The 18,673-nt window shown below is 37.8% G+C and overlaps 1 protein-coding gene across 1 annotated transcript in view; it reads right to left on the bottom strand.

Moving 5' to 3' along the window:
* ZDHHC8 (zDHHC palmitoyltransferase 8) overlaps nucleotides 1–18,673 on the bottom strand; it is a 50,509-nt gene that overhangs the window by 18,645 nt on the left and 13,191 nt on the right. The window contains exons 2-3 of the mRNA XM_075216860.1: nucleotides 2,710–2,831; nucleotides 797–954 (exon numbers count right to left, since the gene is read on the bottom strand). Of these exons, the coding sequence (XP_075072961.1) occupies nucleotides 797–954; nucleotides 2,710–2,831 (280 nt within the window). The remainder of the gene's footprint in view (nucleotides 1–796; nucleotides 955–2,709; nucleotides 2,832–18,673) is intronic.

The following is an 18,673-nucleotide window of genomic DNA, read 5'->3' as shown; positions in this document are numbered from 1 at the left end:
TTTTGTGTCTTGTATGTTCAGTAACATTAAAGATCAGTACCGGTTTTTACGAGTAAGTGCATAAAATAGTTGCCCAAGATGGCAGCAAGTGATGGAGAGCAAAATTGTCGGCTTTCTGATGGAAAGTGAGAGGTAGTTTGGGACCTGCCATGTGATTTGCAGTTTAGGTGAGCAAAAGCTTTAAAACAAGATTTTGTTTCGCAGGAAGGCATTCATTAAATTAGGTGGTGCAGGAGGAGATGACACAGGGAGGCTTTACCCATTTATTTATGTTTAAATTCTTTATACAAGTGGGTGCACAGCCTTTTCCTTCCTTCCAAATGACCTAATCATAAAGCTGGTCAGAGGTTAATACTGAAACCGATCTCCATACATTTAATGGGATGCATTGTGCACCTTCCACTTTCACCTTTGTAGAAAACCACATTTTGGAGGCAAACTTTAGCCATTTTAGTAACATTCAAAGAATGACAAATGTAATAAACAGAATCCCGATGTCTTTTGGAGAAAACACGGTTAGATTTAATTTAATGAAGGTGTTGGCCCTAAAGATGAAAGTATGTTGGACTTTGTAGTTAAGCTTTTATGGCTTCAACCATGTACATTAGGCTGGTCCCAAAGACCATCCCAAATGTGGATATTCTATTTATCTGCAAGAACCAACATTTTAGTGCATACAAAGAGTCCACCCTTCGCCTCTCGAAAATGCTACAATTCCACTCATTCATCATTGTTATCCCATCAGTGAATTGTGCAACCGGAATATGATCTCTCTGGGCTGTAGCATCGGTCTTACCTCCACACAGTTGTCACAGACGCTGCAATGTGAACAGCGAGGCGGGCGATAAAAGTGGCATGTTGCGCACCACTTCATCCGTACTTGTATTCTTTTGATCTCCACATTCTTGTAGAGGGGAGCCCGGAAATCATCATCCTTATCTTCATCTTCATCAGCTTAATGGGCCAAAAAAAAAGAAAAAATAAGAACACACAAACAATATGTGACCTGTGCAACAGTTGAGAAGACAGTCTCCTTGCACACAGGAATATCAATGTATGCGAGCTTACAGGGAACATCTGACATGTTATTTTATGCATGTTTCAATATTAAATGGAAGCTGTCACAGCGGTTCCTTCCCCAATCTAAATTGATTTATTATCCATTAGAACATGTCTAGTAGCCACATTTTCATCAAACATACATGGGATTTATTAAGTGACTGGCCATAGTCCTCCCACGTCCGAGTTGCTTTGTTCTATTCTTTTACACAGCAAACAAACACCTTCACTTATAAAATCTTCCAAGTCACAAAAAACCCAAAACCTAAAACCATAATACATGAAATACTGTCACGAACAAGAACATTTATGTTCTTATCATTTTGGTTCCTCACACAAAATTTTATACGGAAAATTATAGAAGTTGGAACATTGAGAAAAATCCTAAACAAACAAAAAAAACAAAAAAAACAACCAACATAAAACAAAAACATAATGCAGTCAATTTAAAAGGGAATATTGAATTTGGTATATTAAGTGTATTAGCTACATTTTATGAAGACTAAAATACAAATAGGGATAATGCCAAAGTAAACATTCTTATCATGCTTCCCATGATCCTGGTTTTATAGAGATGGGCACCACGGAGCAGTGATTGTGCCCAATAAAAAATGCACATGTCAGATTGTGTTTGTACATAAGTAAATAGGGGGGGGGGGGGGGCTGCCCCATTGCTCGGTTACTGTTTGTGCATTGTATTCAGCATTTTAAGCAGGTATTTTTCCTTTATTAGTGGCAGGTCAAGTGACTAAGAACATTTGCAGAAATAATTTAGGCTATGGTTATTTTAATAATAAACCTCTCTATTATTATACATTATGGGGCAGCCTAGAGTTAATGATACAAAAAGCAGGAAAAGGACCATGCTACATAGAGACAATAGAAACATAGGATTTGATGGCAGATAAGAACTGCTTGGCCCATCTAGACTGCTCATTGTTTAACCCATGGTAACATTTCTCTTCCTTTGAAGAATGTTTCCCTCCTGTACTTGTTTCTATCATGTCCCCCCATTCCCTTCTCGGTTCCAAACTATACAAATTAAGGATCTTTTAGTCTTTCCAGGTATTTTTTTTTTGTTGTAGGCCATGCACCATTTTAGTTTCCCTTCTTTGTATAGTCTCCATTGTATTTATATTCTTCTGCAGATATGGCCTCCAGAATTAAACACCAAACTCTAGATGAGGGTGTACCAAAGACCTATACAGTGGCATTACTACTAATTTCTTTCTGCTGCCGATTCCTCTCCCTATGCAACCAGGCATCTAGCATGCTACATAAGTGAACGGGTAAAAGTATTCTCTTTGAGCTCTGTAGAGGCCTGCATCTGCCCAGCTCTGCTAATCACACGGCCTCATCTTCTTATTAATATTGATTGCATGGAGCCAACGATGAGTTCAGCTCGAGGACTCCCTGTGATGTTAGCGCAGCTCAGAGCCTGTCTATATGGAAGGTAGGAGTCAGCTGCCACAATCACAACAATACTATAAAGATTCAGCATTTCATGGTTAGGATACACAGCCCTTTCAGATGACCTACATACTCATGAAGGTACCACATAAGGTCAGTGCTGAAAAATTATTAACTACTACATTCTCAGGGGAAACAGAAAAATAAAATAATATTATTATTATTATTACTACATGTTACCTCTTGGGAAGATACCAGGATCCATAAAGGTTGCCATGCTGAAATTTGCCAACACAAACAGGAACACGAGCCCATTGTACACTGGGATGGCTGGAGATATTTCTCTAGTTAGCCAGGGACACCTGAGGAAGACAAGAGGACGTTGAGTAAGGAAAGTTCTTAAAGTTATGCAAAATGTCGTTTAAAATGCAGTTGATGTAATTGCTACTATTAGTATCAAATAAATGATGATGATTGTGTCTAGGTGGCTGTAGAACATACTTGCCAACTTCTCAGTTCTGAGGTCAAGTCCAGGCCCACCAGGAGGAATTTCGGGCCCCAGGACTTCTGGGAGCACCTTCTATAGCCAATAAAGGGGACGTGACCACACCAGGTTAGTGGCTCCTCCCACTACACAGGCAAGCCTGGACCCCGAGCTTTTATACCAGCTTCCCCTCCTCACGGCATCCCTAGTTAATTGGCAAGAGCAAGGGGCGTGGCAGAGCAAATTGCGTCATTTTGTCCTATGCGACACCCCAAATGTGTAACTTTGCTGCAGGGCCAAACTGACGCAATTTGTCACAATTAGTCATTAAGGTCCCTGTCCCATCTAACTCACTAGGAAGTGGGCAGCATCCGGGAGAAAGGCCTGTCCTCCCGGAGGTCCAAGAGAACTACCCGAAATTCGTGAGTATCCCGGATATTCTGGGAGTGAAGGCAAGTATGCTATAGAAATAGGATAAATTTAAATACAAATATGTTTCATGTAAATTTATATATTTAAAATGACTTTTCTTATATCTTTACCGTGATTAAAAAAAAAAAAAAAGAAAGTCCAAACAAAACAAAGCTGTAACACACCAGGCAGAAAGGGAATTCATAGTTAAATAAAAAAATTTGAAAAGAATGATAAAAGTCTATCAAGTTCAACTTGTTATAAGGTCTAGATCCAGCTGAATCAAGGGATGAAAATTATAAAATAAAAAGGGAGCTGGCATTTGATCTCTTTCGTAGGTATTGTATTTTTATTTTTTTTTATATTGCAAAACAGTGTGCTTGTTAGCAGGACATCACTTATTGATAAAAAGTACTTTTGTATAGCGTTTTTTATTGAAAGCTTACAAAATGTCACATATCAAAAACAAATAAAAAGCAGAAAAGCAAACATAGTATTAAATCATAACTATAATAGTAACTAGTATATTATTTATAATAATAATAATAATAATTCTTATTATTAAGAGGTCTCAAATGACTAGCTCCATACCAAATTAAGTTAATGCTGTAATGAGCACCATATTAAAAAGGCATGCAGCACAGTAGAGTCAATTATGTTTATTTCACATCAAACACAACGCCTAATGTTACATAAGCTAGAGTGAGTAGATAACCAATGTAACATCTTAACATCCAGTTCATATCAGTATCAGCTGCAACATACAGCTCAACCAACTGGGTATTTACCCCTCTGCTTGTATACACCCATATGAGTGCACTGAGTTTGTTACAATATGTTTTGGCTTAATATATGACCCTTGAACATTATCAGCTGTCTGTTGTTATATTTGACATTTCATACTCTGGCGCCAAGGGTCTTTTTGTATTTCTATATCTAGTAGGGTTGGACCCTACCCCCACTCCACATATTCCCTATAGGCAGCCAACCACCCATTCTCAAAGGAAGCTCAGATACCAAGCTTTTTACAGTGAGAATAAAATTAACCACATATTGGTGCACCGGTCACTCCAAAAATCTGGAAATGAAAAGGGAGCTTTCACACGCGCCTTACTCCATGAACGTCCATGTCACGCACGCCTAAAAAAAAATATTTACCTTAGTTTATAGATTAAATTTTAAACACCCCCAACCACAGACACTTATATCAAATCACACAAGAAACCCTACTTTTCATCCTCCACTATCAGTTGATATATTTGTCTTTAAGCCACTGCAAGCAGTTCCATAGTATAGAATATTCTAATAAACAGAGCAGCAAAATTATCTAAAAAAATATAAAAAAATCAAGTATAGAAATAAGTAAATATTTAAACTCAGCTCCAATAAGAATTCAGAAGAGTTTAACATATGACTGCATCAGACATCATGCCTCCTACTAGCCTAACTCCTCACCCCTATATCTATGCAGTACTCTATAACAGAGCTAGACAACCTGTGGTTTGGTAGCCATGGTGGAACTAGAAGTCCCAGCATGCTCCAGCAGCCTTAGGATGGAAGCCTTTACTAGATCTCATTTGAGAATGCTGCCATGTTTCCCCAGCACTAAGGTTTATAACACAATCATTTTTTTTTTTTTTTTTTTTAAAAAGCACATTAGTCTCCATTTGCGTTTGAAGTGAGCAAATTACATGTGCTGCACCTGATCCCTTGCTGTACATGCGCCATAACTAGTCACTGAAAACACAGATCTTTGTTATGGAGCTACTACAAAAAGCAATTAAAACCTCACCCAGGAGGCTAGTAGCTGATTTAAATGGTTGTGACAATTGTAACCTTCTCATATCAGTACAAATGCCTTATGGTCCCTCAAGGACACGGCACAGCAACCAATCTGCCTGTTCTGAGATTATATGAATGCCGACAGCCAGACAGGAAGATAACATAGCCCCATGAAACACACAGCATACTGCCCGTCAGAATCAAACAATGGAGGATAGTTCTCCAGTAGCAGAAATTATACAGCATGGCTAAAGATAACCAACATTTCTTGTAATGCAAAGAAACGTCATAATTAGTAAAATTATAGTAAAAAAGGGTATAGTAAAAAAATATTTAATTAAAAAATCTGGATTTACCTATGGTACCATGGGTAACATGCCTAGCAGTGATCAATGGGGGAAGAAGTGAAACTGCCAACCAATACAGGTGGGAAGAAAGTTTTAAATAACCATTATGTTGGGTATACAAGCAAACATATAAGAGCCTGCACACAAGGGGTGTTTTTACCTGCATCTTTCAACATTTTTCTACCTCTTAGGGGGTGTATTCAATCGACGGCGTGATCGGCGAAAATCCCGTGCTCGAAAGATATTACCGTTAATACGGTAATATCTTGCTGGATTTCAGCTCGCGGCTCCCTGAGCTGCGAGCTGAAATCCAGCGAGTAAATTACCGTATTAACGCGCAGGATTACTGTATTAACAGTAATATTTTTCGAGCGCAGGATTTTCGGCGATCCCGCCGTCAATTGACTATGCCCCTTACAATGGATTATCATCTGCTTTATTGGTCAGCTTTTAATATTGGGTTAACAAGCAAAACATACATCATTTTAAATGCAACTCCTCCTCCCCAAAGACAAAATAAACAGCAGGAAAAATAAAAAAATCTACCTCAGAAAAGAAGAAAGAAAAAATCCCCATGATCACACACATCTAATATACCTTAAACACTATTTAAATATCTGAGCCTATATCAATTTTTTTTTTTTTTTTTTTTAAAGGTGTATCTGACTTTGGTCTGGATACCCAACTGTATTCATTCTTTGCGTCCTGCTTGTATCTCGTCCGTGTGTGCCCTGTTTACTAGCCAATAGGATCATTGGAATGTTCACATGGGCAGATGCTTAACAAAACAAGAAAATAAATTAAAAAAAAATATCGGATCAAATGCTCCACTTACCAATTCAACTGTTGTCACCAGGATTAACAGAGCAATTCACCCAGAGGTAGCTGTAACTACAATAGCCAGGTATGGTCCTACACATACAAATGTCTTCAAAACAGTCATTCAGCCAACAGCAAAGGTGCACTATGTGACCTAAGGACAGCGATCGCTGCCCACATATGCAATTATTATTATTATCACACCATTCATGACCATTTGATGCAACGTGTTTTGGCACAATAAAACAGACCAGATGATTTGGTTTTATAAACTTCATAAAAATCAAGGACCGATGTCGGGCAAATGTGGGAGTGTGTATGAACTCACAACTAGCAGTGTAGGCAGATAACTGTAGAGTATCTTTATAGCAGATGGTTATGAGAGATGATGATCACAGATCTGAAGGTAAGTCATGTAGGTGTATAGCATGAATCTGCATGCTCAGCGGGACTTTCAATCGTTGGTGATATCGTTACAGAAATTGCATCTGTACTAAAACTGCATAAGTGTGTACTCAGATTGACAGTCTATACAGCATATTGATGAATAATTTGTAAGCTCAGATCAGCTAGTGCTCTTTTGAGGGCCAGCAAACCATCCAAGTAGCATATTGGGAGTTTCCCTGTATACATTATGAGTAATCACTGTATAAATTGTCCTTAATTGCCGTTGCACTTGTAGGTCATTGATAAAAGATCGCTATGGGTGTCAAAATGTTGAAATAAAGACAACGTATTTATCATTGATAGTTTTACAATGAAGACAGTAGGAGAAGTGGTGGTATGGCATATCACTGTATACACCCCCAATTCGATTTGAATAAGTTTACCAGACTATTGACTGTGCAGAGGCATTTTTTTTAAAAAAATAAATAAAAAATACCATGCCAAAATTGGCTACTGCAAATGGACGTTTATCTCGGCCGTAATGCAGACTCCCTTCTAAATTTTATCTGGTGGAATCAAGGGGGAGCCATATCGATACATTTTTTTACTTGGTTAAAAAACGATTTTAGAAAACTATAAAAAGGTTTATACATAGATCATAATTTAACCACAATGGAAAGACAAGCATTGCAGCATTTTAGTAAGGAGACCTCAATTGTAATAAGGAGGACGGATAAAGGTGCAGTAGTTTTAGTTCACGATAGGGCCAAATATTTAAGCATAGCATATAGGATTCTTAGATGTAGTTACGTACAAAAAAAATGTATCCTGATCCTAGTCTCATGTATTAGAAAGAATAGCATATTTTGTTAAACGAGGCGTTGATCAATAAAGTAACAAGTAATGAATTGATTATCTATATAATTTACACACTAATTCCTTTTTTTTTTTAAAACCATATATATGCGGACAGTCCATAAAACGTTAGAATAATCTCAGGTATTGATTCATTAAAGTGCAAACTTATCCCATTTCACAGATCTAGATTTACAAACCTATGGTTCGAAAATAAGGTCCTACCTGAGATTCAATTTTGCAGATACTTGATCATCAGTGGAAGGATGGTCTGATTTCTGATTTGTGTTACAATCAACGTTCGAGCACTTTATACCTCCATCCCGCAAGATAAAGGTATTAGCAAGGTTAATGATTTATTAGTTAAAGATGTCAATTTGGCATCATGGAAGAGGGAGTTCTTACGGAGGTGATTTATTACATCCTCACTCTATTTTTTCTTTGAACACCAATTTTATTTACATGGCACAGCTAAAGGGTGAACATTTGCCCCTTGCAATGCCAACATGTTTATGGAAGGTTAGGATCATCACATTTATAACTCATCAGAAATACAAGTTAAAATGAAATTATACCAATGTTATATTGATGATATAATATTAATTTGGGATGGCACCCTTGAGGAGGTTTAAGAATTTATAATGCAATTTAGTAAGAATGATTAGAATCTATTGTTTACATTTAAAACAAATACTACCGCTATAGATTTTTTAGACCTGGTCTTAGGACCTAACGGATTGGGTAAAATTGAGACTAAGGGGTATAATTACTAAACTGTGGATTTGAAAAAGTGAAGCTGTTGCCTTTAGCAACCAGAATCTAGCCGTCATTGATTTAGTGCATTCTACAAAATGACAGCTAGAATCTGATTGGTTGCTATAGACAACGTCTCTACTTTTTCAAACCTCCCTTTAGTAAATATACCCCCCAAGACTCATTTTAAGGAAGTGGATGCTGATAGCATTTTCCTTAGTGTCCCTTATTCTCAGTTTTTAAGGCTTCAAATTGTTTTACTGATTTAAAAGTTTTTATTGAGCAGTGTCAATTTTTGAAACAAAAGATTTTAGTATAGGGGTTATGGTAAGGAGTTGTTAGAAACAGCTTCTGTAAGGGCTTCTAATGCCAATAGGGACACTTTATTACATTGCAAGAAAAGTAGAGGAGGAGATGTTAATGAAAGCTTTGATTACATTCAAAATTTATTTTTTTATTACTAAATATAATAATGATCTTAAAACTATTGAACGGATGCTCAAAAAACATTGGGGCATTTTGTTGCGAGATCCCATTTTGTATCAACATTTACCTTCGAAGCCTCAAATAATTTACAGGAGAGTGAATAAAAAGTCTATATTGGCACCCAAAATAAATAAGGTTAAACATCTCTGCTAGGGATCCACTTAATCATCCATTATTAGGTGCTAAAAATGGGTATTATCCATGTCAGTGTTGCAACACTTGAAACCACATGGACAAGAAAAATAAGTGGTTTATGAACAATAGAAAGAAAATTAAACATCGGATTACATGTAATTCAACGTTCAACATCTATATGATCAAATGTGATTGTAATCTGATTTTTAAATTAATAAATACTGATTGTAATAGTTTCCTACACGCTTGCGATTAGTGTGCAGCGGCGTACAAGGGTTAATTACACAATCGCATAGGAAAACAAATTCAATGCACTTGCATTTACACCTACATTTGTTAATAATTCACTCTTGATAAAAGTTTCCAACTCACATTCTTTTATTATTAATTTAAAATTCTATTATTAATATAAAAGATGGATTTATTACACAAAGGTAAACCTGCATTAAAGATATTTAGGGTTCAGGTCATAAGAAATGAATTGTGTTCATTCTTCTTTTAATCCACATTTTACCAGCAGGAATCCGGTATCATCGCCTAAGCAATTGCACATTGTGATCGCTAGCTGTGATTGGAATAAGACATACTCAAAATGCTCTGTACCGAATATGTTAATAGGTTAGTTTAAACTGGAATTGTTAGACTTTCATCCTGTGTCTTAGAACGATAGGAAACCTAACAGCAAGTAATTTAGGAAATTGCAGATTAATGCAAATTTTATGAAGTTTAAATTGCATTAAATCCAAGTTGAGAACATATTATATTCTGACACTAATCATTGAATGTAGTAACTCAGACTTTGTGGTGCCAGGTAGGAAAGGGGACTGGTTTACACCCTGCCAACATGTGTGTCAGAAAAAGTATATAAAGAACTTTGTTAGACCATGTAATGTATTATACTATCTGTACTTTTGGATGATCACTTGTACCTCCAACTAGTGTGTAATGGGCCTTGTAAGGACCCCTTGAGCAAATAAACATCACTACTTGAAGATTCTGCCTGATGTCTATTGCCTGCTGTATCTTGTGACCAACAGATAAGAGCTTACAATTCGTTCCCCTACTGTCCTGTGTTTAACAGAGCAGTTCTAGGTGCCGTGAAGTAGCCTAGTGGTGCAGCGAGATTCTCCTACAACTATTATGCAGTTGGCATTCAGTCGGCAAGTGTCTGGTGGCAAAGTGACACCAGTAGGAGTGGTCAGTAAAAGTTGGTTACAGACAGTGAGAAATAAAACCAGATAAACTATGTAGGAAGAACATCCCTTCATCCATCTTTCCCCAACAGACCAGGTGGCGAAGTAAGCACACCCAGTCACAAACACCTTTTCTACAAAAGTGCACGTCTATGGCACACTTATTTAAGAACACAAATAGCCTTTTACAACATCCTGTTGAATTTCAATTCACAAACACATGCAAACAGTGTTGGGTCTTGTAATTCAATTAGTGAAGTGCTGAGTGTTGAAGTTCAATTAGATATAAAATGCCGGTTTAGAAAAATTATGAAAAACAGAAAAAATTTTGAAGCGTGGATTAGTTTCATTATAGTGTTTAAAAGCTATCAAAGAATGAATTATTTTTTAAATCGATTATTGTGTCAAAAAACAGATGACCATTGATTAGTAAATAACTAGAATAATCTAATACACTTACTATCCATTGGGTATTTTTATTCACCAAATCCAGGATGCAAACAAAATGATGGTTTGGCTAAATCTGAATTATGATTAAACAAGTCCTGTTGCTGATGTTTTTGCGATTTTAGGTGGTAAGATAAAAATCTGCTTAATCGTACATGTAAATTAGGGTTTGGTAATCAGCAGATTGCATTCAGTCAAATTATAAAATATGGATATAAAGCAGCTATACATTTTTTAATCTGTATACACCCTCTCTATTGTTCCTTCCATCAGTCACAAATGAGGGTGTGTGGAGGAAGGTTTCAAAGGCGTTGTAGTATTTTACAAACAAAAATGGCTTTGTGACTTTCAGAGAATGTAAATTGGCAAAAAAAAAAAAAAAAAAGTACAAAGTTTGTTTCTAGTGTGACATTCTAAATCAGTGTTGGCTAACCTGTGACACTGCAGGTGTTGTGAAACTACAAGTCCCAGCATACCCTTCCAGCAAAAAGCTGCTATATATTGGCAAAGCATGCTGGGATTTGTAGTTTCACAACATCTGGAGTGTCACAGGTTAGCCAACATTGTTTTAAATGAAAGAATAAAACTTCCAGATAAATAGGATTAAACTGCATTGTTTTAAACGTTGCGATAATAGTAACATCTCACTCAATCATGTGTTTTGCTGATCGCTCCACTGAATATTTTGTTGTTGTAGCACAGTATGCCAAGCATAAATTTATCGCCATGTATACTGGCGTTTGTAAACATATACAGTGCTAATAAACATATTTTAATAAAATTCCAACTATTCTTGGACATGAATAAAGTTTCGTATAGCTGTGCCAAGTGTGATCCATGCACGATTTTAGTATAATATTGTTTTGCGTATCCAAATATTGAACACCTGTGTATCACTAATGGGGTAGGCTCAATGAGACGCGAGGTGTCTCTGAAACGTCTGCGAGAGACCTCGCAGCAGAGATTTGACAGAAAGCGGAGATTTCTAACATAATTGCCAAAAATGTGTGCAGCGCAATGTCACGTGCCACACCGTCGGCAATTGAATCGCCCCCATATGTGAATTAGGGGATTAAAAGCATGATGCATATAACAATAGACAACATCCTTTTCTTTTTTGCCGTTACTACAAGTCACGCTTTACAATTATTAGAAAGAAGTGTTATTTAATGGTTAATGAACCGTGACAGCAATATGAGATCTGTATTGCTAAAGTGGTAATTAAAATAATTGGCAAACTGAAAACACTATCTTTAAAAACAAGATCAAGATGAGGATTTAAACCTTGTAAGTCAAGCCAACAATAAAGTTTACATATTTGTAGGTCTCAGAGTAATGAACGAGTTAAGGGATTGGCGCACAGAACAGCAGAGTCCTCATATGAAAGGCCAGCAACCCACACATGGAAAAGAGCAGACAATACAAATGGATCCTACACGATGTCTCTCTGCATTAGTAGGCCTAACAGACTCATAAAGAAGGGTCACTAAACAGGAAGGTGGAGTAACCAGTCATTTCCTTCCATTAACCTCTACAGTGCACTGTCTGAGTAAGAACATACACTGACTAATGGTTTGCTATAAACAGCATAGTTGTCAACGGTCCCCAATTCCCAGGGACAGCCCCAAGCTTTATAAGATTTGCCCCTGTAAATATCCCTGATTTTCAGTGTTGAACAATTACATTATAAAATTTCTGTTTTCCTGCATGCTAGATGCAATGCTTACCAACTAGTCTTATTTCGTAGGATTTAGAAGTCAACAAGTATTAAAAAGGAGATCTTAAAGTACAAAAAAGTGCACGATTATCACATTATGTAAACTGGAAATGACATGATAGGAATTGTCGTGTTCCAAGGTCTAGGTCCACGGAGACAGTATGGCGATTTACCTGTGTGGACGCGCAACACGTGGCAGCTAAGCAAATAGTAGCATGGAAAAAGATTTTGCACACTGTCTGCAGGTTTAATAGCTTACTTGGATCAAACCGGGATTCTAGCTAAAAGCGAGTCAATTGGGAAGCAGAGTTGCCTAGTGGTTAGCACTTGTGCCTCACAGCACTGGGGTCATGAGTTTGATTCTCGACCATGGCCTTATCTGTGTGGAGTTTATATGTTCTCCCCGTGTTTGCGTGGGTTTCCTCCTACACTCCAAAGACATACTAGTAGGTTAATTGGCTGCTATTAAAATTGACGTGTGTGTGTGAGGGAATTTAGACTGTAAGTCCCAATGGGGCAGGGACTGATGTGAATGAGTTCTCTGTACAGCGCTGCGGAATTAGTGGCACTATAAAAATAACTGATGAATAGTGTGAAAACACAGGGGATTATAGGGACTGCAACCACGATCTGTATGACCAGGAGCAAATCCCTCAGACCTATCCTCTGTGCAATATCCTATTCAATCTTCACTTCGGGATACTTTAAAACACTCTCGTGCATATCTGTGCTTAAAGATAAATCCTATTGAACAGTTTCCATATTAGTAAACAACCACAGTAAAAGTCCAACACGAATCCCTCCCCTGGGACCTCATCCCTTACTGTTCAACCACCACAAATAGAATTCACTGTGTTCTCACTTCCCCCAAGGGCTAGATGAGTGAAGCCTACATACATATATTTGTTAGTTGGACGTGTGCACCCACGGGGCATGGAGGATTGTGGCACCATATAAGGGAAGGGGATATGTACCCAAGGGAAGGCTTCATCCTAAGAGAAACGCCAGTAGACGGATCCTTTAAGTAGGCATAACCCAATTAACCAGTTATAACGAACCTCCAAAATTACTCAACATGGATCAAAAACATAGCCCCCATGTAATCATAAGCTGATTGCTACAATTTACATCCTAAGCCTGTTAAGATATCCTCTAACCAATACTGCAGGATTGTTGTTTTTTTTATTATAATGGAAATTATTTTTCCTGTCTGCTAAACCGGTGAATATGAAGGAAAGTATGTAAAAGTATGTTTTCATAATATCCACTTCCTATGGAATAGTTACAGAATTGTGACTCAGGTCCACATCAGATGGTATACATGCATTATGTTACGGCTGCAGTGTCAAAGCAAAAAGGGAACAAGCACACAGAAGCGCATTCCAATGCACTACAGGCAATGTAATGCCAGTTCTCTGTAAGCGCAGCAGTAACGGCCTCTACTGCCATCAAATGGGTTAGACTCTGGCTTTAAATCATTCCAATATCCCTTTATCAACTCTACCACCAAATCATCACCCAAGGAAAGTCCAGAAGACTTCTGCACAAATGGTACCATCTGTATTCCATGTACTGAATGCACTATTTACAGAATGCTTCCTCAATATGGATGCCTCTGAGGGTCCAAAGCAAATAAAAAAAGAAACAAAAAAAACACCACTAAAGAATAAAATAAAATTGCCAACTAATGCCGTGACCTACCAGCCAACTGGTCACAATCAATTGTTTATCCACTTCTGATCCAGAGTTTTAGGGGCAGCTATGATGATCCTGTCCTGGGGCAGGGAAGTATCATTTGTTTTTTTAAATATAGTTGCTTCTCACACACTAAGTGAAAAATCATTCATTGTAGGTAGAGAACTTTTTTAAAGTTTTAAAGGGAGGTCTGTACTGGTCTTATAGGTTCAATAAATCTAGCATTAATAGTAAAGCCTGAATCCAATGCACAGAAAATAGACACACACCATTCTAGAGAAAATCTTCTAAAGCTGGCCAGACGATGATACAGCCAGCAATAATTGGCAATTGCCTTGACAAAGCATTGGGTGTGGCCCCAAAAACCAAATGGAGCTCAATGCCCCATACAAAGCCAATCTAAATAAGACAGGGTTATTATTGGGTATGCATCAAAATACTGCAGTAATCTTTTTTGCTGCACTAATATGCTCCTTTGTTAGAATCTGGCCAAATGATTGTATAGGTTCCCACATACTTAGCCAAAATGGACCAGCTTTATGTATCAATCTAAGCAGCAACCTCGAGAAATTATTATTTCATTTTCCCCCATCCGACATTTATGACTGTGGTAGTATAAAAGAAGAATCTTAATAATTACCAATTTTTCTTGTCTGTTACTTCAGGAATGCCATAATGATTTAGAATATTGCACAGGGACAAACTACCATGGCAACCACAGTCACAACACACAATGTAGCGAGCAAACTTTGGAACGCCCCTCTGCTCCGTGTTAAAACCTCCCCTTCCTTCGCCATCTATGTCTTCACATTCCATGCTGTATGTGTGTGACACATACCCTCCAAAGAAATTTTGAAGAGGAAATAATGATAATAATTATCTATTTATGTAGCGCCACCAATCCGCAGTGCTCACAGAGAACTCATTCACATCAGTCCCTGCCCCATTGGAGCTTACAATATAAATCCCCTAACAAACACATACAGACTGATAGAGACTAAGGACAATTTAATAGCAGCCAACCTACCAGTAGGTTTTTGGCGCGTGGGAGGAAACCTGAGCACCCGGAGGACACCCACACAAACATGGGGAGAACATACAAACTCCACACAGATAAGGCCATGGTTGGGAATCAAATTCATGACCTCAGTGCTATGAGGCAGAAGTGCTAACCACTAAGTCACCGTGAATTGCAACTTAACTTGCTATTGAAAGAAAAAAAACCTATATAAAACTAAATGATATTGATAGAAAAATCAAATTGGACATAGCCATTTGTCTATTATAGAGTTCCATCAAGTGCAGAGCAAGGTCCATTTTTTTATGTGTTAAAGAGCACTAGAACATCAGAATAATCTTGGCACAGAATATACTTTATGAATGAAGGAGCTGCAATGAAATGGGTTAACCTTCCTTTGCAGATGATCTCATTGAAATCCAATCCTAGTCTGTCTGGAGTATTTCACAGCTTGTTAAACAGAAATGGACTAACCACTGCAGGTTAACCCCTTCTCTGCCGCATCAGGAAAAGCATCATACCCGTCAATTTGCTAATGGTTCTCTTTCGTGTCCAAACCACCAGGTAGTTTGATCACGTGTCCTTATAGCAAGGGATAATTTATAGCAAGCTTATGCCATGATTTCTCCATATAAAGAAACCTGGCATTTGCTTCAAGACAAACCGATGTCCTTTGGATTACAAAGGTAAATGACAAAGCAATCCATTTTTCCCATAATTACTGTTTATTAGCAATTAAATAAAAGGGGTAATGACCAAAGTAACAAAAAGGGTCATCCTATCTGTCAACAAAGAGTAGGCCTGTCTGATGGCCTATAACAGACTGCAGGCTGTGTTACCCGGCTTCTATTTTTATCCAGAGGTGACCGATGCTCGAAATTAGCATGTAGCTAATTGGAGCCCAATCCTTCATTATTAGGGTTTGTTTTTTTATTCTGTGTCAGGAGACAAGACAAAAAGGTTAAATCTCTCCGATTGTCTTACGCAACCAATATGCTATTTAATTGACCCATCAATGCCCAAACAAGTCTACTGACAACATTGGACATTGTGTTTCTTGCTGGTTAACCAATACCTCGGACATGTGACAAAAAGCAAGCAAAGAACAGCATGGCAACTAAGCTGCTGTGACATCACTGGGCTTGTCTTTCTATATCAATTCATACAGAACATGTCAGCAGGGTAAGCCTGCAGCAACAGAGTCAAAATTATGGAAAGTAACATGGCAACCATTTGTAAAGTAGCAAAAGATCATATTGGATATATTTAGTTAGGAGCAAACACTCAGCTTAATGTCACAAGAGTGGCTTTACTTGTTCTTTAAAACACTTGACCAAATTAATCCTCATAGTCATTGGTTGGGATGGGAGGCATGACTATTGTCTAGAGCAGTGATGGGCAACCTGATACACTTTTTGGGCCGTATAGTGAGGTCCTCTAAACCTCAGAAGGGCTTCACATAACTCAATCTCAGTAAGAAACTAAAAATACATTTAAGTAAAGAAAGACCTCTATTTGTAATGACATATCTGCAGGCATTTAAATAAGTGATACAAGGTATAACAAACTAATCTGCCAATAAAAAAGGTAGCAGCTGTGGGCTGCAGGTTAGGGCTTGAAAGGCCACCTGTTGTCCACCCATTGGTCTAGAACATCGTTGTCCACTTTTTCCATGTAAAGGGCTACATTTACTTTGCAAATACAATAGTTTATTGGCTAGGTGGCATTAACAAAAATAAAAAAAAAAAAAAAAAAAAAAGTCATACAAATGAGTCTATGTAAATTTAAAGTGTTAGTGGTTGTAGAAATTATTTTCTGGATCGCTGGTTAGCTTAGATCTACATTAACACATTTTGTAGCATACAAGGCACAAAACAGTGAAATAGGTTTTGTTAACAAACCACAAAATTTCAGCAAAAACTATTTACAAAGAGGAAGAGGCATTACAGTGCAGACACATTGTACAGCGATATGCAAAATGTTTTTCTAAAGTAGATATTAAGAGCCTCAATTGTCCCTGAAGACTCGGGCAGGCGTCTGTTTTATTTGGCACATATGACTGCACAGGAACGAAAGCCTAGTCTAAAAGGGAAAGAGAGATAATGGATTTATCAGACGAGAGGGACATCAGCACTGCCACAGCACAGACACACAGAACATAGCCACAGAACTTTTGGCTGACCCTAATGGAGTCTGGGCAATGCGCATAAACCAAGGAAGTCTCACTAACAATAATTACTAGTATAGTTTTGCACACACCAAACATAAAACCAGCACCACGATTATATTTACATTATAAAACAATAGGTTATACACCTCTTAAAGGTCTGTTTTGGAAGGGACGGAGTGGGCCATCAAAAAAAGGTTCATACTGAATGTTTCTTGTGTTATATTTTGTTGTTTCTTTTTTGTTTGTTTGTTTATGGGCAGTTCTGACTGATTTATTGGATCTACATTATGCACTGTACTCTGTTTAACTGCCATGTTACATATTCTTTTACTAAAAACTTAATAAAAACCTTTTAAGTTAAAAAAGGTTCATACTGCACTAGCTAGACGTGTCTGTATCACCGCAATAAACAAGTTATTCCCACTTCAAAAGTCTGTTAAATATGTTCTACTATAAAGACCATAATTGTCAAAAAAGGTTAAGTATAACTATATTTCTGCCTCACGGTCACAGCGCTGGGGTCAGGAGTTTGAGTCCCGACCAAGGCCTTATCTGTGTGGTTTGTATATTCTCCCCATGTTTGCGTGGGTTTTCTCCTGGCACTCTGATTTCCTCCCACACTGCAAAAACATACAGACAGGTTAATTGGCTGCTGACAAATTTAACCCTATTATGTCCGAGTTTGTGCGTTGTAGTAGGGAATTTAAACTAAGCCTCAACAGGGCAGGGATTGATTTGAATAACAAATATTCCCTGTACAGCACTGAGAATTTGTGGTGCCACCACTAGAGCTCAGTGAAACATACATACGTATGTCCGACCACGAGCAGGAAGGGGAAGGAGATTGGAGTAAAATGGCAAGAAAGCTGCAAATGGGGATTAGACAAGGTCACATCCTTCTCCAGCTAAAAGTAAAGTGAGGAAGGCTGAGCATGACACAGCCCGGTGGTGGATAAAGCCTAGACAACCAGAGACATATATTATGCGTGACCATTTTTTTTTTTTTTAAACACAGAAGGCCGGAAAGGCTGTTGCGGAATCCGTACAAACACCGTCCAAAGACAGTGATGGCTTCAGGATATGTAGCAAAATGATGTACTGCCCCTACTCTCAAAAATAGCCTGGCATATGGAACATGTTCACGGTAATGAAACTGAAGTAGCCTGAGCCATGAAATTCCCAAAGCACTCGAATGAAAGATGCATGCAATTGGCACATCTTCGGAATAGATGCAACTTTGCACACAACACTGAAGCGATGAGTACAAGACGCAGTGCTCTGGGGGTTGCCAATAGACAACTTTATTAGTGTTAAAAATGTCTTGTCACTTCAAACTCTGCCTAAACAATAACAAAAAAACAAACAATGGAGAAATGGAAATGATGCAGCAACCTGTAATTGAATTGAATTGTTAGCTCCCTCTCACACCATTTGTCATATACATATAGTAGAAACTCAGTTGACACACCCTTGTTAACTTCACAGTCCTGATTATGGCAAGTTCT

This window comes from Mixophyes fleayi, chromosome 1, assembly GCF_038048845.1.
Source record: "Mixophyes fleayi isolate aMixFle1 chromosome 1, aMixFle1.hap1, whole genome shotgun sequence".
NCBI classification, from domain to species: domain Eukaryota; kingdom Metazoa; phylum Chordata; class Amphibia; order Anura; family Limnodynastidae; genus Mixophyes; species Mixophyes fleayi.
The sequence above is the reverse complement of the archived record's forward strand: the minus strand, read 5'-3'. Positions and strand labels throughout refer to the sequence as shown.